Consider the following 25478-nt stretch of genomic DNA (forward strand, 5'->3'; position numbering starts at 1 on the left):
TCTCTGCAGGAAGCCACAGTGCCCCCTACAGCCCAGCACAAATGACCACTGATGGTGCTGAGCAGGTTTACCTCAAATCAAGTTCCAGATTCCATGGGAGAATACAAGGTGGCAGGGTTTTGACCCACACATCTGACTGCTTTCATAAATGGGAGATATGGCTGAACACTAGGCTTTGAATTGTACTTCCTGAGTCTGCCAATTAATAGTTGTGCAATCTTGAACTGGTCACATAATCTCTAAGCCTCAATTTTCTCACTTGTAAAGTAGTAACTGCTACCTCATAGGATTATTTTAAGGATTAAGTAACAATGTTCTAAAAGGCACATCTAAATGCTTAGTAAATGTTGAGCACTTTTATAATTATGATCTAGAATTTCTCAGGAGATAGTAATACTTTTACTCTTGGACCTCAATTTCCTAGTATCTTCGAGTTCCTGGACCAGGCCGAGATACTGTATGAGCTTTTCTAAACGAGTAATTTGTGCATCTCCTATGAGTGACTCTTGGTTAGCTGTCATTCTTCAGTTTACCTCCAGCTCACCCTCCAGGGATTGATGACACCTCTTGGCCAGCTGAGGTCAACTGACCACTACCAAAATAAATACCGTCCAAATGTCCCAATTCTTGTTCTTTCTGAATTTTGGCTTTTACATTTAAAAAAAATTGATTGATGGATAGATGTTAAGTTTCCCAGGTAACATTTTTTCCTTGGGAGAAAGGAGTATCTCTATATACTTAATCTACTTCTTTCACATGCTTCATACTGTCCTTTCTAGTAGTATTTCCTGTACCAGTTTGCATTCTAGAACAGACTGAGTAAAGAAAGATGATCCAAGTTTGAGATGAACTTTAGGGGAAAAGAATTCCAAATGCAATGTATTTCAACTGTAGGTTCATGACTCAGGAGAGGTTGTGAAATCACCTTAGTTAAATCACAACTAGCACTTAAAGAGAAATATAAGTATCAACCTGTATTACACATATTACAAATATAAATTATATATACACATTCGTGTGTGTATGCATGTTCTGGCTTGCAATGTAAATGCCTTTCTTACTAAACTTTACAATTCAAGTTTGAAAAATAGGTCTTAATGATTTTCACTAAGTTGTGTTTGCCTCTGCATCTTAGGTCCTTTGTCAGGCCTCTCTTCTGGATAATCCTATTCAAATTTAAAAAAAAAAAAAAATTCAAAACCACCCACCAGACAGGATTCATGCATTTTCTTCTTCAGCATTTTCTGGCAGCCACTACACAGATTCTAGGATAAAGGTTACTACTCTCAAACCTACAACCTCTTCAAGGCAAGTAGGTAAACTGAACATTACACAGAATAATTAAAATGTTAAAAGGTGCAAGTAACATGTTAGGGAATGTATGATTCACTATGGCCAAGTTAGCATGGAAGGCTTTATACAGCTATTAGGCCCCAAATGTCAATAATCAGATTGTTAAGGAAGAATTTACAAGTATATCTCTTTAAGGACTAATAGGTAAACTTGGCTGGATCATATGGTTTTAAAGATAGTTTTAGTACATGTACTTTAAAATAAATTCTATTTTGCCCTTAACACTTTAATGCATTTGGATCCACAAAGAACCTGTTATGACGATGCTCACTTAATTTAAAACATTTCAGCATAGTGGGACAACTGTGTTATATCCTTGGAGCAATGAGTTGTCCTAGTCAGAAAGTCACATTCCACGGATGGTGAGCGGGCTATCCAATCAGAAGACCATGCTTCACCAGTGAGTACTAGGGGCCCTTCTGTTATCCATTGCTCAGTTGATACAGGCAGCCTTGCTAATTAGCCTAGTAAGTGTCAAATGTGTTTTCATTAGTACTATGAGTGGCTTACAACAGATCTTAAATGATGAAGACACAGGTTCTTATTTGTGAATTCAGTACCTGTATTCAAGATATGTGGAATGGCGAAAAACAAGTCACTGTTCATTACAAGAATGTAACAAGCTCTGTAAAGTGTATTTCTGTAGACAGTACCAAAGGTATGATTGCTAAATGTACCTCTGCCTAGCCATTAGTAGAGGACTCTGGTCACCTGATATTCACCACAAGACTGAGAAAATTCTGCCCTTAATACGCGAGGGCAATTTATTATTGCTCAATAATAAATGTTTAAGAAGCAATTCTTGTAAGGGGAATTGAGTATGAGTTTTGCTTTCAGATTCATCTGTCCAAAACAGATGGAGTGGTAAAGACCAAATTGGCTGTCAGTTTGAAAAATAAGTAAAGATGTTTGGTGCATTTAAGTTACTTCCAAATAACATCAATCATCAACACCTATTTATCAAAGCAAGTTTATTTGATTACTTATTCCAGACAAATAACGCGGTTCATGTGTACAACTAATAAGACAATCCAAATAAAAGGCAGGAAAAAGTAATATGAGCTACACAAACAGCTACCTAGAATGGTAAAGCAGCTGCATTCATTTTACATAACACTGTGGAGTGATGTAGCACCATTTACCTCAAAGATATTCTATAAGGTAATTAAGTGGGTCTTTGCTAAAATGTAGCAATAGCTTAAAAATTATACTAATTTCAAATATAAAATTATATCAGAAAATTTCAGAAAAAATAGGGAATTTGGGAAGGATCTGACCGTGTACAATTCTTTTGAAAAAATTCTAAGGAAATACGCAGTTACCATTATTGAAACTGGTTTTCTTCCATCATCTGCACTATTTATAACTATCATTATGACCTAAATTCTAAGCTTTGGAAGATTTAATAGTTATTTACACACACACACACACACACACACATACACACTCTCTCTCTCTCTCTCTCTCTCTCTCTCTCTCACTCTTTTATTTATAAAAAATATTTTTTTATATTGAAGAGTTATTTACTGGTCTGTTCAGAATGTTCTGGTCTGAACCATAAACATGGAGGAACAAGAGGACTTTAATGATACTGAAATCAAATGGTTAGGATTTTTAATGATTAATTTGTACTTTTTACTATTTCTAATAGTTATTCTAAGCTATTCTACTCTGATCAATCTTAGAAATTTGTTGAATTTAGAGTTTGACCCTGTTGATGAATCTAAATTAACATGAGGTGATTTATAAATCCAATAGGAAGCATTCTTCTAAATACTTAAGATGTCTCACCTGAAATATATAAAAAAACTTGGAGAGAAATTTGGTGTTCCAGCATCTTCCATCAACCCACTTTACTGGTTAAGAGCCACAGTACATTTTCAGAACTATACCACAGAAAAGTCTTATGGAAAAAAAATTCCCAAGAGTCCGGGATTCATCAATTCTGTACAGTTTTGTTCCTAACCATTCCCCGACCCCTCTTTTTTAGGGTCAGGAACCACTTTGAGAAAGTGATGAATTCTGCCCCTCCCCCAATAAAAATGCATATAAACAAAAGCTATTCATTCGCAAAGGATTCCCTAGGCTCCATGACACCCAAGTTAGGAACTGATTTCAAAGCTGTGGACAGTGGAAAATAAGGTTAGCCCATTTCAGCATTGCGCATCTTCACCTCACTGCCCCCACAGTAAGCATTTTAATATTACTCAATTGCTGCCTTAAGACAAAGTTACTCTTATTGTAAGCACCAACACAGACTTTCAAAATTCATTCTCCTGCCCCGATTTCATAAGGTTTTAAGCTATAAACTTTATCTCTCAAATTATCCCTGAGGGTAAACTAGCAGGTAATTATTTTCATACACTATTTTTCAGAGCCAGTCAGTTGCTGAAAAATGAGATTAAAATTTAATACCCTTGTGAAAATGAACGTGTCTACATAATGAACAGATTATTTGACTTAAAAAAATGTATTTCAAGGTAGTTTCACACCTGAAATCAAACGTATCTACTTAGTCCCTCATAATATATGCAACACTCCCTGCCCCCCATCATACTCTCCCTTTACTTACTTGGAACTAGTACAATGGAGGTTTCCTACGATAGTAACAAACTGTCCTGAACATTCTACCTACAGTGCACGATTAAAAAAACTTCATTTCTGACCAAACCCACCATCTTAAAAGCATCTCAACTCCCCAGTTAACAAACAGGTTGAAGAATGCTATCTTTGAGAGGTCCAACTTGAACCACTGACTATGTCTTAACCCCATGCTGAATGGACTCTGAAAACAAGAGAAATGACTATATTATGGTACAAAGGGTAGGCCTATTGTTTTCTTATTAAAGACAAGCTCCACTATTCACTCCAAAGAATCTGTTTACATAATACAGGTAAACAGGGATATACAGGGGATTCTTAAAGAGACTCTGAAGACTGATAATAGAGGAGGTAAAAGGCAGACATTAAATAGAGAAATGCAAACACATCACATAAAATGTAATCAAATTCCTTACTAAAGAATTTTTAAAGTTTGAAGTCAGTTGACAATTACCTAGTCCTTTCAGAATGATTCACTTTTGCTCAAATACAGTATCTGTAGAACAAATCTGAAAATATTTGAATAAAGGAAAAGGTTCAGCTAAGAGAACAGCTTTGCCAAGGAAGCTATAACTTGGTTGTGGGATTTCATTCTTGCCTTTCGCTGTGTTAAAAAGTGAATGATGGAACAACCATTGTTCCCCCCCCCCCTTTTTTTTTTTACTTTGAAGAAGTTTTCCTTTGTACAAGTTAAAAACTATAATTTTCATTTCAGAGGCCCATGGATCATGGGAACAGGAGCTGGAGGAGAAGGATGCTGCTCTCACAATCAATTCAAATATTTCAATCAATGGTAAAGGGCTCACAAGAGAAAATGGACTGCTATTCCTTCACTGGCTAAAAGGTGTCCCACATAAGTCCTATAAAATACACAACCAAGTATTTTCTCGGCACTATTCAAATGTACCATTTTGTGTTTTTTCTACTGGATCTACTAAATGCTGAGTGAAAGCTGAAGAAGATAATATACACCAGTATTCCTGGCTGTATAATCTATACATTTTCATTTTAAGAAGAATTCAAGCATAATCCATATTTAAAAAATTAGACTAAAGAGAGACGTAAAGGTTTTAAAGTTTTCTCTTTGAAAAGATGGTATCTTACAGTACATACAAAAATACTCTGAAAATACATACGACTTCATTTACAAAACACTGAATCAACATATTACAAGAATTACATGGTTATGATTTTAATAAACTGAGCATGCATTCATGAAACTTAAAAAATATTACGAAATGCATTGAAAAAAGCAGTGTAAAAAAAGACAACTCATATAGTTAAATAAAAATTACAAAGGTCCTGAGCCAATTAACGGTTGGTAACAATGTCATTCAAAAATGCCTTTAGGTTTCAATAAATTCCACTGCTTATTTCTGCATGCCTAGTCCGTGAAGATAATGTCTGAAGTTGTGGGGTAAGTAATGGTCAGGAGTTACCATGCCAATTTAATTTTACACCTCAAAAATACAAGTTTGCTGTACTCAAAGGTATCTTATTGTTGAGGCTGGAATGAGTTGCTTCTTGGTAAAAAATACCTGTCAGCTAAAAAGAATGGCATGAGATAGGATATGTAACAATTTCACCACTCATATACTCACTTGTATCCTGGTTCTATTTTGATTCTTAATCAAGATGCATTTTGAAGGCCTCCATGGGAGGCAAAAGATAGAGAATTTATGGTGCCCAACTCTGATGTAACCACTAGGCTAATCCTCCCTGGTAACAATGCAACATTTGGACAGAAAGGCACAAAAAAGATTTACATATTCCAGGTGCCAATCTGGAAAAAAAATAATTTAAATCAACAGAACAGACAATAAGTACATTTACACAAATGAGGAAAGCAGAAAAGATACCTCACATTCATTTATCTCAGGTTTCACAAAGTGGCTTCAATGCTAAAGTAATGCGTTAACATTTGGAAAATTACAAGACAATTTTTTTTTTTTGTTTTCAACCTTTTCAATTCTATACAATGATTACAACATAAGACAAATTAAAAAAAAAAAAAAGGGAGTTCAGGACTTGTTCTATCAGTGTCCAAAGAGCCAAGAACTGGTTCCCATTATAGAGAAACAAGCATCAAAAGTTAAGGCAGTGAAACCTCCAACACAAAGCCATAATATTGTAGATGACAATTTCACAGCAGGTGATCCTCAGAGAAGTGTATGTAGCAATCAATGAGAGGATGCTACAGCATCTGCAGGTCAAAGTGTGAGAGTTCAAAAACCACTTCAAGGTTGCTAGGCTGATGACTGTAACTTTCTCCTTATTTTATATATGACAGCCACTTCTATTTTTAAAACAGTGGCTGCCTCTTGTCACTAATGATTGCATATTCACCTAAGTAAGGAGGCACTGCTTTTACCGATTAAGGGTCAGTCGAATGGAATTTTTGATGACACGAATGTTATTTGCTGGAACCGGAGATGATGAATCTGGTAGTTCTTTACTGGGCAGTCTCTATTAGAAAGAAATAGAAACAAAGAAGGAAAAGCAAATATAAGGCCCAAGTAGTACATCAGTCATAAAACTGAGTTTTTTGTTTTTCCAAATCCCTTAAGCTCCAAATATTCAAGTTATGTGATGAGTATTTTCTCCAATGTTCGTAAGTATTTCTTTATTTTGGGGACTTTACTGTCAGAGGTGAAAAGCAAAGGGATAGGAAAAGGGTGGAGGTGTGAGGAGTGTGATGTAAGGAAAGAGGACTTTGTTAAATCAGTCACTACTTCTGGACTGAGAAATACACAAAGAACACAGTCCTCCTCAAAGTCAGGCCATGGTAAACGGAAATCGGAGGAGCTTGGTCTCTAAACATTAAACTCTTGGGGTGTAATGTTTAAAATGAGTGTGTTACAGAGAAAAATTTGATATGTGGTTACATCCCTCAACTAGTTTTCTGTAATACGTTCATGAAGAACACTGTGAGATACTCAAGTTTTCAGGAAAAATCAATTTGTAGTCAGGCAAGGTAACTTCAGTGATGGTGAAATTCAGGGACATCTATCTGAGGGCTTTTGAGAACACTAACGATTATTGTATCATGAAGGCAAAGTTTAAAAAACTGAGAAACAAAAACACCTAAAACACAGACAGTTGTGCGATGGAAACAGTGGGTTAGTGTGCCAAGATATGACTGCAAGAGTTAATTCTTCGTGTGTTATCTTGGCCAAACAAGTATCTATATGATATCCACATCCATTCAAAATAACAAAAAATTTCAAACACACAAAAACAGAAAATAGGACAATGAAGACTAAGACATCACAACCAAGACTGAGACATTAATATTTTGCCATATTTGTTTAGTTTATACCCTTACCCTTTATACATGAAATGTTTTAAGCAAAACCCAGATATGCCATGTCATGCTTTTTATCCTTTAATATCCATTTCAAAGCTTTTTTGTCCATTATCACACTCATACTTTAATTATATACCCATATTTTTTTATAACTCTTATGTTAAAAGAAATTTTACAAATTCTACAAATAATAGAAAATATGAGGACATTTTCTATTCTGCTTTAGAATGGCCAATACATCCTGGGGAACCTGCCAGGGTGACAGTTAATTGTGATGAGAAGCACTTTATTCTTTAAAGGAGCAGGGGAGTTAAAATAAGCCATTTTGTCCTTTGTTCACTGTAAACTCTCAAAGAAGGGATTCCTCTGATTTACACAAGGCTGACTTTTGAGGACCAGCTTATCAGTTTACCATGCTTAATCATAATATATTATTAAATTCAATGGTAATTCATTGAAAAATAAATTTTTAAATTGAGGTTTACAGGCTCTTTAGCTTACGTTTTAAGGTACTTAGTATGTACACTGGTACATTTGATTCCTTTAAAATATTAGTAAGTACGAAACCTAACTATCAAACCTAAATTTTGATAGTAAGCAGTGGTGCACAACAAGATATACTATCAACTGTTGGTAAGAAATTACACTGCTGGGCACTATACTTCTTCTTTAAAGATGACTAAAAAAAAAAAAGGGTGAACATAATCTGAATAAGCCATGAAGTCTTTTTAACTTACTTGGTTCTCTTCTAGACTTTTGAGCACATACATTTAGGATCATATACCTTGTACCTTGTTTGCTATTTCCATTCCCAATTCTCAACTATACGACTGGTCTTTGAGGATGGGGACAAAAATCTTACTACCCTTTTCCTTCACCCAGTGATAGGCTCTTAGTAAGCTTTTTGTATATGTACATTATTCCTATTAACCTATGTATATCATCTATGAGTTAGACTATCTGTTACCTTTTTGCGTGATGTATCAATAGTTGGAATAGGCATACATTCTCCCCCAATGGTATCCTAAAAACAGAAGAGTTATATACAAATGTAAAACTTTCTCTCCTATATGCAAATACTTATTTCTACATTAAATAACAAAACTTTACAGACAGATCTGATCTGATCCACTTTCAAATACAGTACTTTTCCTGATACATGATTCATTAAAAGTAGTATTTTGAAGCACACTATTAATATATTTACCACTGATTTTCTTTTTCTGTTTTCAGCAGCACGCGATTCCTTAAACTTTGATTCAAGTCGAATAAACTAAAATATAAACATTAAAATGATTGCTATTATTACCTACAAAAAATACAAAATCTATATAAACTGAGAAACTAATTAGTGATTAGGCTATCATTAAAACTACTTGCAGAGAGGAGCAGGATGGGGGGGACTGGAAGAGATGAGCCAAAGTATATATATATATATGCATACATGCATAGCCCGTGAACACACACAACAATGTAGTAAAGGCAGGGGTGGGGTGGGGGGAAGTTGAGGGGGCAATGAAGAACATCTGTAATAGTGTCAATAAAAAAATAGAAAAAAAAACTACTTACAAACATGAGTTGATTACAGAAGAGAATTTATATTAGACTGAATTTAATGACCACTCTTAATTTCTACAGTTCGAGTGATCTTTTGGTTAAAACAATTCAGTTTATAACAAAAAAAAGTCTTACCACCCTCTACTGGACACACAGGAGATAAACATTATAACACAATAAATATGTCTGTTTAGTTACCAATAATGACTTCTGTGTAAGTCAAGGAGAAACTTATTAATCATTCAAGTTTTCAGACACATTAATAACCTGAATTTAGGATGAACAATTAGAACTGTTCCTTTAGGGTTAGGGTAAATGTTCTTTTTGAACAGTCAAATCCTAATGGAACACTAAGATGGCTATGAAGAACTCTGATTTCTTCAGTATTTTCTTAAAGTTAACTTTTAAAAAAGCAACTATTGAATCACAATTAAAACTATAACTTTACCTTTTCTATATCTTTCAACCTCTTTGAAGACCCATCTATAGGTGGGGAATGGGATCTCTTGGGTGCAACATTCTTAGCTATATTTGACATTCCGTTTAGATGTGGTTGTCCCTGGACAGGGTTGTGGGGTGTTGTGATCCTAGGAATAACATTTCGTCCTACTACAGTAGGAATGGTGCACACAGCTGGGGGTGATACAGCTTTCACTACCGAGTCAACTTCTGAAAAGGAAAAAGGAAAGATTTTAATAATTAAATATATTATGTAGTAGGATCATTACTAACAAGAGAGTAGACACCTACTTGCACCAATGACTGGAATAGATAGTCCTTGAGCTGGCGGAACACTCAGTGGCTTTTCCACAATTACAGCAGCAGGCTCAGCATTATTCCTGCTAAAAGTGTTAAATTATCATCATTAAATGATTAAAATTTTACTTATTTAAAGCACTTTTAACATTCAGCATTACTTCTTTCAAGCATTCCTACTTTACTACTTCACTGAAAAAAGAGAAAAAGGGAGAAAAGGGCAGAGGTCCCAGTGAGAATTAAGAGAAAAAAATTAACAGAAAACATGCATGTCTCTGCACTAATCTAATCCTACATATTCATAAACCTATACCATGTCCCACAGGATTATCAGAAGTAGTTCAGTTATTTCTAGACTAGCAACTGGTAAAATAAAATTACATTATTTAACAATTTAAGAAAGTATTTAGCAAGGCACAGGAAAGTTTCTATTATCTTTAAATAAAGAAGACTGAAAGGACAACTTTGAAATACTGACCTTTCTGTTTCTCCTGAAGGAGAATTATCAGGCTTGGAAGGTTTGTTTGTAGACACCGGGGAATTAAAAGGTGTTCCATTATCAGTGTCTCTGGAGCTATCCAAACAATTGCTATCCAGAGATGATCTTTTGGATTGAGGTCCACTTGAACTTCGATTGACATCAGAAAGACTTTGCTGAAAAGGGGAAAGATTTTAGGATTTCAAAAAGCCAATGAGAACAATGACTCTTCAATTCTGAAGTACATATAAAATAAATAATCTTTTGTGATTAATGAAGGTGAGATTTTGATATTAGATTATAATTGTCTGTATTTCCCCTCTTTCTTCTCAAAGGGTGTGGGAACTGGCAGAATGTAAATTTGGTCCCAGGAACCATATTGGAAAGTTAAGATTACAAACTCACCTTTTTCTTCTTTTGAAGAATCTCTGCTGGAAGATAGTGATGAAGTTGTTTTTTTTTAACATGAGTTGCTTCAATTTTCATTCCCTCCTTTAGCATGTTTATATTGTTTGCCTGTCTGTACACTGTAACAATGTCAATAGGTTAAACAGAAACTTCTTCCTGAATCAAGGGCTCTGTTTTCTTTTCCTGAGGTGCATATTCTCCATCACTACAAAAACACATACATTCCTCCTACAGAACAAATATTTCTAAAACATTTTCACCAGGTCACAGTTCTATTTAAGTTCTGACTATGTTTTCTTATGTCCAATTTCTAACACTTTCCTATAATCAAATCTCATTAACAATATAAATGTATGAAAAAAAGGTTTTATCCAAATCTTGTTTTGTGCTATTTTCCCGAAAGAAAAATCTCTTCTTACAATGATTTACCTATGTCTAAGCTCATCTTAATACCAAATAACCCAAGGTGCAATTCGAACATCCCCCCTCCATGAAGCTTCTTTTAGTACACCAATCATAACCATAGAATGTCAGATGTTGGAAACCAGCTACAAGGACATCCTTATTGTACAGGTGGGGAAAGGAGGCTCAACAGCCCCAGATGCCTTTGTGGGGACTGGAATACACAGTCCTAGATTCCCATCCTAGTCCTCTTCATACCTTGTAAGAAAATCAGTTATATTAACTACCATGTAAATTATTTAATGTATGTTAACTGTGAATAGCAAATTATATTACAAACTTACTGAAGACAGGGATGGAAGGCTTAGTAACTACTATGAAATGTGGTAAATTATTTAATCTCTTGGGGTCTCAGTATCTCTACCTGGAGAGCATTTAATAATTTTATAATAAATAGTTTCCCAACCTCCTCTTTTTTGAAAATTGAGGCCAAATTATAATGGGAAAATTTATATGTACATTTTCATTCCAGACTGCTGATAAAAGAGTCACTGGTGTGCTTGTTCAACTTGCAGACTCTCTGGCTCCACTCCTAGAGTGTGATTCAGTAGTACTCAGGTGATGCACAGGAATCTGCATTTTTATGAGAAATGTGAGGACTAGCTCACAAACCAAGAATAGTAAGAGTATGAATGCACACTATTCCAGATTAAGAGAACTCTAGATTAAGATAACAGATATATTAAGATATCCCAGAGAGGTATTATTAGGGAACTAAATGTGAAAGACATTCTTTTCACTAATTCCAAACATTCAGCAAGCCTGTATTGACTGACATTTATTTCATGTTAAAAAAATATCAAGTGATTTTTATTAGTGATTACACCTGGCTATGCACACTAAGAATCACCTATAGAGGTTTTTTTAAAAAAAAGACTATTTATTTATGTATTTATTTATTTTCAGAGAGGGGAAGGAGGGAGAAAGAGAAACATCAATGTGTGGTTGCCTCTCGCACACCCCTCACTGGGGACCTGGTCCACAACCCAGTCATGTGCCCTAGACTGGGAATCGAACTGCTGACCTTCTGGCTCGCAGACCAGCACTCAATCCACTGAGCCACACCAGTCAGGGCTGCAGAATATCTTTAGTTGTCTTTTTGTTTTAGAACAGGTAATACATTCACCCAGTACAAAACTCAAAGGCTTCAAGAGTATTCAGTAGTCTCCTCACCCCTAATCCCGAATACACCTGGTTCCTTGACCTAGAAGCAACTAGTTCTGCCAGTTTCTTTTTTTAAAAACTACATACCCTTTCAGAAATACATAAGGTCTGCCTGGAATAAGTCCAGCCATTGTTAATATAACAAGAATAGTTTGCATGACGTGGATGTAACCTGACAGTCAAGGAGAGTGGGCTGGGATGTGCATGCATGAACAATGACTTTACTGTACTAATCAGTGGGGGCAGTAGATGTCACTGAGTGAGCATGTGTACTATGTGGCCATTGCATTCAAAATGAGTGAACAGAGCAACGAATCTGCATCAAATTTTGTGTAAAGCTTAAACATCCCTCTGTGGAAACCATTTGGATGATTCAAAAGGCTACGGCTATGGGGCAACTAGCGATTGGCAGCTTCGTCACAACAATGTGCCCACTCATGTATCATGTCTCATTCAAGAGGTTTTTGGTGAAACATCAAATCACTCAGGTGACTCAGCCCCAATTACAGCCCAGATGTGGTGTGCTGCGACTGCTGGCTTTTCCCAAAACTAAAATCACCTTTGAAAGGGAAGGGATATCAGACCATCGATGAGATTCAGGAAATATGATGGGGCAGCTGATGACGACTGGGAGGTCCCAAGGTGCCTTTTTGAAGGGGACTGAGGCATCATTGTCCTCTGTACAGTATTTCCTGTACCTTGTACCCTCTTCAATAAATGTCTCTATTTTTCAGAATACATGGCTGGATACCTTCTGGACAGACCTCATACTCTATTTATAAGACAACATGCATATATTTTTTAATTATATAAATAGTACAGCACTATACACACTATTCTGCATTCCCCCCCCCCCCAAAATGTGTCATGGAAATTGTTTCATCATGCCTTTAATAGCAGCATAGATTTTCATAATATGGATATGCCATATTCACTTAACCAATAGGAGAATTTTTAAAATATAGCCAGACAGATCCAAGGCAGATAATACTGCATTATAGCCAAAGTTGAGAACAATAGCTCTATGATGACAAGGTCTTACCTGTATCAGTAAATGACTGTATATCATATGTCAAGTCTATGTTAACACTTTCTGCATTTTCTACTCTTCGAAAAATTATTCCGAGGAACCACATTGACACGTAATTATTGCTATAAAATAAAATTTAAGAATTTTCATTAACTTTTTACAATTTTACAGATGTTATTTGGTAATTAAAACTTGGTCTTTATGGAAGCATAAATATAAATTTCAATGGTTTGGCCAGATTCTTACAACTGACACCAAGAACGTTGGTAAATTATACTGTGGTGTTATAAAGAGAACTAAATGGTTTTGAAAATGACTTACTGAATATACACTTAAAGCTGCTCCAAATACTGTGATGGAGTTTTTGCTGGAGTCCATGGACTATCAACATAGCATGTACTTTGTTTTAATGTATGATTACTCAAAAACATAATGTATCATCCCCATCAATGCTTGTTAAACAGTCTCACAACTGTTTTTAAACAGTGTCTATGTCAAATAACATTATTTAGAAAATACAGTATTAAAAAGTAATTAACTCACTCTTTATAATGTTCCTTATTCCCTGGGAATGACTGGGGATTTACATGTGCAAGAGTAATAAATTCATTCCGTTCCAAGTTTCCAACAAGTACACGAATTTTAGATTCTACCAATCCAACCCTAAAATAAAAAAAGACAATATTTTTCCATATTAAATTTGGAAGCTCTACCCAAGTAAACTAAAAAGCACGTCAGCTATGATGCTTTATATATTCATTTAAAAAATTGTCTCATATTTAGTGACTCTTTAAAACACCATTCAAGTAAATAACCAGTTAGTGAATTCTTCCCCCTTCTCTTTCTAAAAAGAACTGACCTATTTAATGCATCCCTGATCTAAATAGTTGCCTGTAAAGACCATAAAATAGTTATAATTTGAACATGGTTCATCTGTCTCTTTATCTTTTTCCACTTTCAAATTTTATGTCTAAACCCTAATAATGTGACCCCAAACTAATAACTGACACTTAATTTATGAAATATACATGCTCTTATTTTCATAAAATGATACCAGGTATTGCATTTAAAAAGAACTAAAATCAGATCAGTTACTACTAAATCAGAAGTTTCATCAGATTTCTACAACTTTTCTACCTCACCTAAGAAATGACTGCTGTCAGCTATCATATTAATGATTTTATGAATTAGAAGGAATACCTACAAGAATATTTTTACTCTTCTTTAAGCACTAGTGAAAGCCTACACATTATAACTGTGTGTGCTTCAGCAGCAGATATACAAAACACTGAATTATTCTTCAGAGTAATCTAAATGAGAGACTAACAAACTTTCTTTGTAAAGGGCCAGATAATAAATGTTTTAGGCTTTGTGGGCCATTCTGTTTCTGTTGCAAATGTCTGACTCTGCCTTGTAGCAGAAAAGCAGCCATAGACAATATATAAATCAGTGGGTGTGGCTATGTTCCAATAAAACTGTATTTATAAAAAGAGACAGCAGACTGGATTTGGCCCAGACCATAGTTTCCTGACCCCCGATCTAGACTAATGAAACACTCTGTTTTAGTGAAAAGTTTCTCTTTAGGGTCCTTTTTATTGTCAATGAAATAAGCATTAAACCCTTGAAGCAGAAGACAGACAGTATTGTTCTGATCTCCTTTTCCAGAAGTCAGACTTGAGGAAAGCACAATCCTCTCTGGTGGCCTAACAGCCTCTGCCTGATGGAGCTATGGATGTCAGTACACTAGAGGGAAAGGAAATACATTTACATGCACCAGGAAGAATGCACTGCTCCTTGACCAAAGTACCTCCTCTCTGTTGACAGAGGCTTAAAAAATTCTGAAACCTTTCATACTACTATCTCCTAAATTAAAAGAATAAATAAGCCCTGGCTGGAGTGGCTCAGTGGACTGAATGCTGGCCTGTGAACTGAAAGGTTATGGGTTTGATTCCTGGTCAGGGCATATGCCTGGCTCGTGGGCCAGGTCCCTCGTTGGGGGCGTGTGAGAGTCAACTGGTCCATGTATCTCTCACACATCGATGTTTCCCTCTCTCCCCCCATTTCCATCTCTCTAAAAGTAAATAGAATCTTTAAAAAGGTTTAAAAATAAACAATAAAAATACATAAAATGTCTCTTCCTTCTAGTTTTAATTAAGTTTTAATTTTGCTTAAAACTGACTTTGAGCCTTAGATGGTGTGGCTCAGTGGATTAAGCATCAGTGTGAAAACCAAAATGTTGCCTGTTCAATTACCCATCAGGGCACAGTCTTACCACTGTGCAGGCCAAGTCCCCAGTTGGGGGAAGCATGCGAGAGGCAACCTAATTGATCAGTTTCTCTCTCACAGTTATGTTTCTCTTTCTCCCTCCTTCCCATTCCCTCTCTCTAAAAATGAATAGATGACAAAAAGGCATCGTTAAGAAAATCAAATGTTGAAAAAAAACCCCTGACTTTGAAAGGTGACAAAAGGCAAAGATCTGTTCACATATTATCTTGTGTCACTTCTGATTCTGAAACATTAATTTGATGGCATTTCTTAGACACTGATGCTCCAGGGTCATGTACAACAGTCATCAATGAGTTAATAACTTTGAAAATAGAGAAAGTGTTTTATAAATGAATGATAAAACACCATATAAATGTTATCACCATACAGTAGGTACAGAACTTGAAATACAAGTCTTACCACTCTAGATGGTTTTCTTCTGTCGATGCGCTGGCGGTCAGTACTATATAATGTCTATGAAGAATTTCCAGCAACAATCAGGGAAAAAAAAGCCGTAAACATGGTTAGTGTCTGTTTTTCTATCATTAATTTTTCCTTCTCCTTCCTAGTGAACAAAAGTACTAATCCAGGCACATAGTTTATGAAAATCAAAACACTCTGTTTTTACAAAATTAATACCAGACCCTCAATTAAAAAATAATTCACTAAAAACCAAAACCAAAAACCCACTACTAACACAGGGTTAGACACTAATACAAAATAGAAATTCTCTCATCATTTAGGTTTCTGTTAACCTATTCTTTACCTTATCTGAAATGTAAGTGCCAACTGTCATTTAGCATATATTAACTTTCTAAGTTTAATTCTCTTCTTTACACACATACACAAAATGAAAAATTTCAAATACCTATACTTTTGAAAAAAATTTGGTGGCTCAAGTAGTTTGGACCAATCTGATTTCCCTTGAAGAATTTCACCTGTGACTGCGAGACCTAAGTTTAAAGAGAGAGAAAGAGAGACAGGCAGACTGAGAGACTGATTTTGAACACTGACCATCATATTATCATCTACTGTATTACTGTATTATCCTACCCCCAAACCTCTAACTCCACCAAATTCTTGAGTAAAAATAATGTACATTTATTATGTTCTTTCTCAGAACACAAATATCAGTTTCAACCAAATTGGGCTGGCTCCATTTTTGGCCTTAATATTACCATAAATTCTGGAAAACCAATTACTGGAAAAATAAATACACATTTGAAAAAATTTTAAGAAATAATAGGCATAACTGCAATACAGAATTAAATCGTTATCAACCAAAACATGGGGCTATGTAAAGGGCAATAGGGCCAACAGGTTTACCTTGTTTAAATTCTTCTACCATTACTGTTCGAGTTGATGTGGACACATTATACGTAGAATTCTGTTGTGGATAGGCAGGGGTGATTATGGGCATTAGATGATACCTATCTGATGGATTTACCTGTGAGATGAGAGGCAGAATAAATGATCTATTCTCTTACTTGATTTCCCCAAAAGACTGAAGAATATGAAATATAAATTTAATACTTCATTTCCACATTTCTAAGAAGCACATTTCCACTCCCCAACTATATTTATTTCTTAAGTCAGATGCAACTGACAGTCAAAGGAAACTGCAGAAGTTTATTTTTCCCCTGAAAAACTGTTAAACTCTTGGTACATCTTATAAACAATGGTCTTTTAGAACAAGGAAATATAGTATCATAGATGCAGAAAGTATTATCTGGTCCAATGGCTCTCAATCCTCTTTCTGCACCAACTCAAAGGACAATTTTCTCTATGTTACTCACAGAAATGAGCGCTTACTCTAAAAGCAAATTAAAATGCAAGGTGAGTGAGAGTTATGCTATCTTGGAACAATGAATCTGCTTTAAATTGCACTGCAAAGCAAATCTTTTATATACTTCAGTACTTTATTATTAGAAACTAATTATTTGTAAGGCAGTTTTTAACAATGGATTATGACATTTTGGTTGCTACACCCACTCATCTAGTTTTATATGGGGGTTTCTAATGACATAACATTTGGATTATCGTTGGAGAAACACATCATCTGCATCAAAAACACAGCAGAGGAAGAGAAAGGACTATAGTTAAACAGAAGATGAGCACACAAGAGGAATTATCTTTAGATTGTAATTTAGAGAATTGTCCTTTTCATAAAAGATTTAATGAAAATTTATAGCAAGTCACATACCCGCGGATCCCAAACAGGCAAATTCAAATTGCTTTCTTCTGGTTGCTTCAGCAGCACAGGATTTGGCCATTCCCTAACATGAATAAGAAAATTAACTCACATAGGACCTCACTTCAGCAACTACACAAAATGTTAAAATCATTAGACTTCGTTCCAACTTTCACACAGCAAATTTTTGGGGTATTTCGTATTAAAAAAATAGGAAAGGAAAGAAAGTATACAAAGTTAAAGGCTGCCTATTTTAAAGCAGTGTTCTCTGAAAGGGCAAATACTTGCCCATTAGCTGCATTTGATTTAAATCTGAATTTTTCCCTTCCTTTTCATTTACTTTCATGGATTTAACTCTGATAATAACAGCAACAGCTAATATTTATTGAAAATACTCCTAAAAAATCGCTGCAATAGCTATGATTATCAACTCCATTTTACGTATGACATCTTAAACCACCTCCACATAGCTAGTATTCGCTAGGATTGTGACCACTCTCTCAAGCTAAAGGTGCAACATTTACAGACCCCTGGAAGGCGCCATCTGGTGTTCACTGTTGCCACAACTTTGATGTTTTTAAATTTTCTTTTTTCAAGATAGATTATTTATTTATTTATTTATTTTTAGAGCGGGGAGGGAGGGAGAAAGAAACGGCAATAAATATCCATCAGTTGCCTCCCATATGCCCCCAGCTGGGGACCTGGCCCTCAACCCAGGCATGTGCCTTGACTGGGAACTGAATTGGTGACCTTTTGGTTCACAGGCCAACACTCAATCCACTGAGCCACACCAGCCAGGGCTTAAAGTTCTAATTTAAAAAAGGACTTAGACAACAGAAAAAGTCTATGAGTCTATGCATAGCTTTTAAATTTCCAAACAAATTGACATATAGGCAGAGGTTAGTAAATAGTGAAAGTATGCATATGAATACTTACCACTTGGAAAAAACTAAAAAGAACTTATGAACTAAAGTAGAAGCTGCTGCATTTGGATATAATTGGCAAGTTCTCGCAACTAGCATTGCCCAAGAGACACCACCAAGGAATCCAAGCATGTTGGAATAAATACCACGTCCTATAAAATTAATATATTTGTTAATTATTTGTTTGGACCTAGTATCCATGTCAATCAACAGTAAAGAACAGGATTACTTCCTTCCTAAGACTGTTAATTAGAAATCCTTTCCCTTATAGAAACATTAAAATCAACAAGCAGACCTTGATGCTAGGCCCATAGTCTTATTAGTAAACCATAAGCTACTCTGCCTTCCATTATAGACACTCCCATTCCCTGCCTCAGTTCTGACTGCCCACCTAGGCTCTACTGATACAACTTTGGAATCTCCCACATCCCAACATTTATGGTTGAGAAAGAAATGAAAAAAAAAGAGGCAAAGTATGTGGAGGGTATAAGCAGGGAAGAAAAAACATTTCATTAGAAATCATATTCATGGGCATTTTAAAATCAGGTATAAAGTCGGGGACTAACTTCAGTATTTTGTATAATTTGGGTATTTCCCATAAAGTACAGCACACCATTGATACTACTCATTTCTTGTACGATTGTTTCTTACAGCAATCTATAAAAAAGCATTACCATATTTCATAAAACCTAAGATCCCTTCAATTTATATCCCAGTAAACAAGCAAGAGAAAAATACAAATGATCAATTTCAGATATGTTAAACATTAAAAATATGTATCCCAGAATGAACAAAACATGGTATTTAATTTAATCTGTAACGAAAAGACAAATCGTTTGATATCCTTTCACTGCAAACTACTTTATTCTGACTATGCAAACAAGGTAACTGAGCTAAGGGACAAATTCTGCTCACTTAAGCTCTATTTAGACATGCACTATCCAATATCATGGCAGCCACAAGTTACATATGGCTATCTTTTTTTTCCCTTTTGGTAACAGCCTTTATTGAGAAATAATTTGTACACTGTAAGAGTCATCCACTTCAAGTATAAAATTCAATGGCTTTTAATCGTGCAACCATTACTACAATCAATTCTGGAACATTTTCATCATCCCCAAAAGAGACCTTAAACGGTCACAGCCCTCTTACGTGCCCACCAACCCTCCTAAACTAAGCAACCTGTAATCTACTTTGTCTCTATAGATTTGTCTATTCTGGACATTTCAGATAAGCAGAATTTTATAATATGTGGTCTTTTATGACTGGTTTCTTTCATTCAACATAATGGTTTCAATGTTCATATATGTTGTAACATATATCAATATTTCATCCCTTTTTTACTGCCTAATAATACATCATGTTATGGATAAACCATTTTTGGTTCATCTGTTCATCCATTTATGAACATGAGATTGTTTCTACTTTTTGACTATTATGAATAATGCTGCTATGAACATTTGTGTTTAAGTTTTTGTGTGAACATATCTTTTCATTTCTCTTAGAATTCTTTTACAATTAATTAAAATTAAATAACATTTAAAAATTCAGTTCCTTACTTGCATGTTTCAAGGGCTTGGTAGCCATATGGTTACTGTACTGGACAGCAGAGATAGGAAACATTTCTATCATTTCCAGAAAGTTTCATTGGAAAGCACCGTTTTAAACTACGTAAAACCTGGTGCCAGAAGTATAGTACTATTTCTGTAGTTACAAACTGTACACATGTGCTCTGCCAACTCAGGACTAGGCTGTCAACCATGTCATATATAAATATATCAACTAGTGCAGTTCCAGGTTTTATTAGAAAAGTGTTACAATGTAAAAACAAGTTAAAACTATCACTGTAGATTCTTCATTTAATAAATTTACTAAACATCTACCATAAGCTTTGCTGGTGAAGGGGAGACAAAGATAAGTAAGATGGTACTGCCCACAGAGAGCTCAAAGACCTGGGAGGGTTGCACTCTTCAAGCCCTAACTCATTCTGACTGCCTGGCTGAAACCTAGGATGGACAGTTGGGTGTTTTTCAGTTTTCACCCAAGGGAGAAGGAGGCAAAGTCACACATTATAGCACCATAACCACTGCACCTGAAAAAGAAACTGCTTCTCCAATCTTATTGGACCTCAATCCCCCAGTATCAATATACTCAGGGATTTTCATCTTTGCTTCTATCATTAGCATCTGAAAATTATGATTTTATAATTAAAAAATAAAAGAGTTGGGATACTTACGTTTTGCCCATAATTTGACTGCTCTTAGTGTGAGCCTAAAAGTTTCTTTATTTGGCACTAAATGCAAAATTTCATCAGTAACTCTACAGCCTGAAAAAGATAAAGCATTTATTTTTCATTATGCAACAAAAACAGCTTGAATGTCTTTCTAACCTCCAGATTCTTAAATGCTAAAAATATCAAAGGTAATAAAATGTCAGGGTTCATTTTCTGTCTTCAAAATTTAGAACTTATATATGAAAAATCACTTTGCTTTTGGAATTCAAAAGCACATAGGTAAAGCAATCCAATACTAAAATAAGAGACACGTCTATCTTTTTAGCTTTCTTCCACATTTGACTTTACTGTTAGTCAAATGACCCCAAGTTATAAAAGTGTTACTGCTTTAATGCAAACCTTATCCACAAACACTGTGCTTTACTGTTGCACTCTGGAAGTACAGCAAAACACAATGATTCAGTTAAACAACAGATACTATAAACCAGTAATTCTCAAAATACAGTCAGTGGACCCCTGGGAATCTGTTATATCAAACCTACTGGGTTGGCCAAAAAGTTTGTTGAGTTTTTTCCCATAAAATAAAAGACACATTTTTCACTTTCACCAATAACTTTACTGGTCTGGATATTTTGAGTATGTCAGCTATCTCCCACATGGTAGAATATTGATTGTCCTCAATTAATGTCACGATTTGATCGCTAGCAACTTCAACTGATCTAGCCGACCATGGAGCATTGTCCAGAGAGAAATCTCTAGCACGAAACTTTGCAAACCACTTTTGACACATTTAATCAGTCACAGCGCCTTCTCCATACACTGCACAAATCTTTCTTTGCAGTTCAGTTGTTTTTACCTTTCTTGAAATAATAAAACATAGTATGCTGAGAATGTTGTATTATTTTCTTCCATCTTCAATATTAAAATGGCTACACAAAAATTCACCCATTTTTTGTTTTTTAAATGCATGCTGATATGACAATTGTCACAATATAATTTAACAAAATTGTTTTGAATGAAGTTATAGACAACTAAGCACTACTAGAGCCATCTTACAGAAAAATAAATCAAACTTTTTGGCCAACCCAATATTTTTGTAATTACATTAAGGCTTTCTTTGCCTGTTTCACTGTATTAACATTTGCACTCATGGTACAAAGGGCAGTAGTGAGGAAAACTGCTGGTACCATAGCAGTGAATCAAAGCTGTGGCAACATTTTACTAAGCAGACGACCTATATTTACTGCCCCACATTTGCAGTTAGAAGACAGGAAAAGAAACTGTGCAGATATATGAAAATGTTTGAGGTAAGTTCAACTACCTGCTTTCATCGAGAAATACCAGTTTTACTTGGAATGACTGATGGGCAAACTATAGTTATTCACACTTAGATATGTAGCATATATTTTCTAAAAACAAACTGAGTCTTGCATCAAGGAAAACAAATGACAAAATTTGTTGACTATAATAAATTTGAGCTTCCAAGTAAAAATCAGAATTTTGGACAACTAGTGTCTGCTACTGTGAGCTTGCATTCTGATACTTAAAAGACTTCTAAATTTACTGACATGGGGGAAAAAACCCTTTTCTGATAAAAAATTGGTGATATTAATGAATGTGATTTTTTTGGATATTTTATAATGAAATGTGAATTAACATTTAGTGGAGCCAAATAACTTTGTGAACCAGTATTTTCTAAAAGATCAAGGCATGACAGTAAAAAATCATGCACAGGTAAAAGATCCAGTCAAAGAATAAGACAGATCAATGGATTTTTAATGTAATAGAGTATAAAAAGTTGACAGGATTTTAGCTTCAATATTCTAACCTTTAAAAAAAGATCACTTTTACTCAGCAATAAAATGAACAAGCTACTGATACATGCTACAGAGATGAAATTCACAAACATTGTACTAAGTGAAAAAAGCCAGACACACAAAAGACCACATATTGTGTGAAATCATTTATACGAATGTCCAGAAAAGGCAAATCTATAGAAATAGAAAGTATATTAGTGGTTGTCTGGGACCAGGGGTTTGAAAAGGGGAATGACTGCAAATAGGTACGAGGGATCTTTTGAGAATGATGAAAATATTCTAAAATTGTCTAAACTGTCATGCACAACTCTGAATATACTAAAGACTATTAAATTGTACACATAAAAAGGATAAATTTTACAGTATATAATTAGACCTCAATAAAGCTGTGGAAAAGAAAAAAACTGTCACATGGTCAAGTTTTAGTGTAGTATCAAAGAATATCCACCATTATCTGAAAAATCTATTAAAACACTTCTCCCTATTCCAATTACACATCTTTAAGAGGTCAGATTCTCTTCCTATGCATCAATCAAAACAAAATATTGTAAGAGATTGATTACAAGGCAGATATGAAAATCTAGCTGTCTTCTATTAAGTCAAATATCAAAATATCTGCAAAGATGCAAAAAAAGCCACTGCTCACATAAAAATGTATTTATATTCACTTATAATGGATACACTATGGTTATTTTAAAATGAACTAATACTAGTAAACCTTCAAAATTTTCTCAGTTTTTATTTCTGATATGGTAAAGACTGATCATGTTAAATGGTCAACATTAGATATAATCCATGTAAACAGAAGATTTTTTCTTTGGGGTCTTTACTAAATTTTTAGAGTGTAAAGGGGTCCTGAGACCAATATGTTTGAGAACCATTACTAAAAACATAAACAACATTCAAACAAATTTCTTTTAAAGATGCTTAAATGTAATCAGATTACCTGTATGAAGAAAATGACACCATCATTTTTAAACTGTTAGTTCAATCTCCTTAAAGAAGTCCATTAAAAGTTCCACAAAAAGATCTCAATTTGTTAAAAATTTTTCAGGAAGGTAGCTCAGATGTCTTTTTAGAAGCTTACCATTTAGGCTGCGAATACACCTTATATCAAGGCTTCTCAGTCGAGAGTCATCTCTTAGATCTAAATTATCTGATATGGTTTGTATTGCCAGTCTTGCAAAGACTAGATCGATCTTTGGAAGATGTAAAAAAAAGAGAAAAATATTATTTTTTTTCTCCTTCTAGTCCATTCTTCCCCCTCCCCACTTCAAAAATGTAAAAAGTTGTAATTACTAGTTTTGGAAATTCTACCAAAACTTCAAAAAGCCTATGTAGGCAATCTCACATGGGAAATCACTGAAAAGTTTTGTGAGGGCAATTAAATCTTCAAATTAAACAAAAGCATTTTAATTTGATTTAAAAAAATTTTAAATCTTATGAATTTCTAGATAAAGATGGCAGATCCAACACGCATTTACATTCACCTCCTCTTGGCAACTCTAAAATACCAGCAAAATTTTGTTTTCTTTTTGTTTAGTTTTATTTTGTTTTTAAAGACATAATCCACTAGGACAAAGAAAAATACAAGACAAAAGCAAAAATTACAAAAGCTGGAAAGCAGATGGGCAAAGTAGTAACAGACTCAGCAGATCTACGAAAACAAAGACAAAAAAATATTGTAACCTGGGAATAAGAACAGAAGCTATAAATACATACATAAGTTAAGAGAAATATTTAGAGAATAAAAAAGTATTCTTAGAAATTAAAAATATGACAGCAGAAATGGAAAAAAAAATTTTTGGAAGATGAGAAACCCATAAAAAGTGGGTATGGCCAGTAAATGGCATGGAAAAGATTAATAAAAAAAGAGGGGGCATCCTCAAGGTCCAATACACAAATATTAGGAGTTCCAGAGAGGAGAGAGGAAACAAAGGCAGGAAATCCAACAGAAGTCAATATAATCTCCAAGAACTGAAGAATACGAGTTCAAACCCTAGCATCTGACTAAAAAGACACAGACTAATATATATTACCATGAATTTTACAACTGTGAAGACTAGGAAAAAAAATCATGCAAGTGTCCAAAAAGATTAACAGATCACATACAAAGGATGAGGAATCAAAATGGCATTACACTTCTCAATATAACATGGAAGCTAGAAGACAGTGAAAGCAAGACTGTCAAAATTCTGAGAACTATTATTTTCCATGTGGAACACCTTACTCAGCCAAACTACCAATTTCCCTTGAGAAAAGAATAAAGACATTTTTAAAAATGCTAGATCTCAAAAACATGTGCTCTTTCTCAGGAAGCTAGTGGATGAGTGCCACTAAAATGAGAGTCAAGAAAGAAAACTCTAGAGAAAGGCAAAAAGAAATTTCCAGGATGACAGTGGAGGGGAAAAAAAAAGATGTCAGGATGACAGCTCTATATTAGCATATTAGCCACAGAGAATGGTAAATGTGGACTGGAATAGGTGAGAAGACTGAGATATTTTTTCAGGATGATTACAGAATACCTGAGAAATCTAAATCTATTTAAAGGTGATTTAGACAACTAAGGACAGGGTGGTTTTGAATTAGTCTTAAATTTAAAGCCCAAGCAAACAAATCTCAGAGCAATTACCTCCTAAGAAAACAAAGTGCCACAAAGTAAAAAAAGGTAATCTAGATACTTTGTGCTCAGTTTTGAACATTATTTGTAAGATCATAATAATGTAAACACTAAATATTGTTTCAGGCAAAATTATAAAAATATTACTATTTTAGGAGGTCATGGAAATGAGATGAATGGGGTAGGAATGGAAGTTGGTTCATTTTCCATGATGAGAAAGAAGTCAATAGATAAAGGACAGAGAAAGATGAGGGACTATTTAAAGGCTATTTGATTCTTCAAATTAATAAAGTCTGATTTAAAAAAACAACTA

General features: G+C 34.7%; 1 protein-coding gene across 2 annotated transcripts in view; it reads right to left on the minus strand.

Annotated features, from left to right (window-relative positions):
- Positions 1-4692: 4692 nt before the first annotated feature.
- Positions 4693-25478, minus strand: part of PAPOLG (poly(A) polymerase gamma) — a 32261-nt gene continuing 11475 nt past the window's right edge. Inside the window, exons 7-22 of one of the 2 annotated variants that reach the window (XM_054575416.1) lie at positions 23633-23744; positions 20732-20821; positions 18509-18647; positions 17585-17657; positions 16708-16828; positions 16250-16334; positions 15802-15855; positions 13660-13779; positions 13129-13238; positions 10458-10579; positions 10053-10228; positions 9569-9657; positions 9267-9487; positions 8469-8534; positions 8229-8285; positions 4693-6420 (exon numbers count right to left, since the gene is read on the minus strand). In XM_054575416.1, coding sequence (XP_054431391.1) covers positions 6322-6420; positions 8229-8285; positions 8469-8534; positions 9267-9487; positions 9569-9657; positions 10053-10228; positions 10458-10579; positions 13129-13238; positions 13660-13779; positions 15802-15855; positions 16250-16334; positions 16708-16828; positions 17585-17657; positions 18509-18647; positions 20732-20821; positions 23633-23744 — 1734 coding nt within the window. In that variant the 3' untranslated portion in view covers positions 4693-6321. Of the gene's footprint in view, positions 6421-8228; positions 8286-8468; positions 8535-9266; positions 9488-9568; positions 9661-10052; positions 10229-10457; positions 10580-13128; positions 13239-13659; positions 13780-15801; positions 15856-16249; positions 16335-16707; positions 16829-17584; positions 17658-18508; positions 18648-20731; positions 20822-23632; positions 23745-25478 lie in introns of both variants that reach the window. The other variant, XM_054575415.1, reaches the window with a different exon arrangement.

This window comes from Pteronotus mesoamericanus, unplaced genomic scaffold (genome assembly GCF_021234165.1).
Source record: "Pteronotus mesoamericanus isolate MK-2021 breed Mesoamerican mustached bat unplaced genomic scaffold, CSHL_Meso_final contig_291, whole genome shotgun sequence".
Taxonomy (NCBI): domain Eukaryota; kingdom Metazoa; phylum Chordata; class Mammalia; order Chiroptera; family Mormoopidae; genus Pteronotus; species Pteronotus mesoamericanus.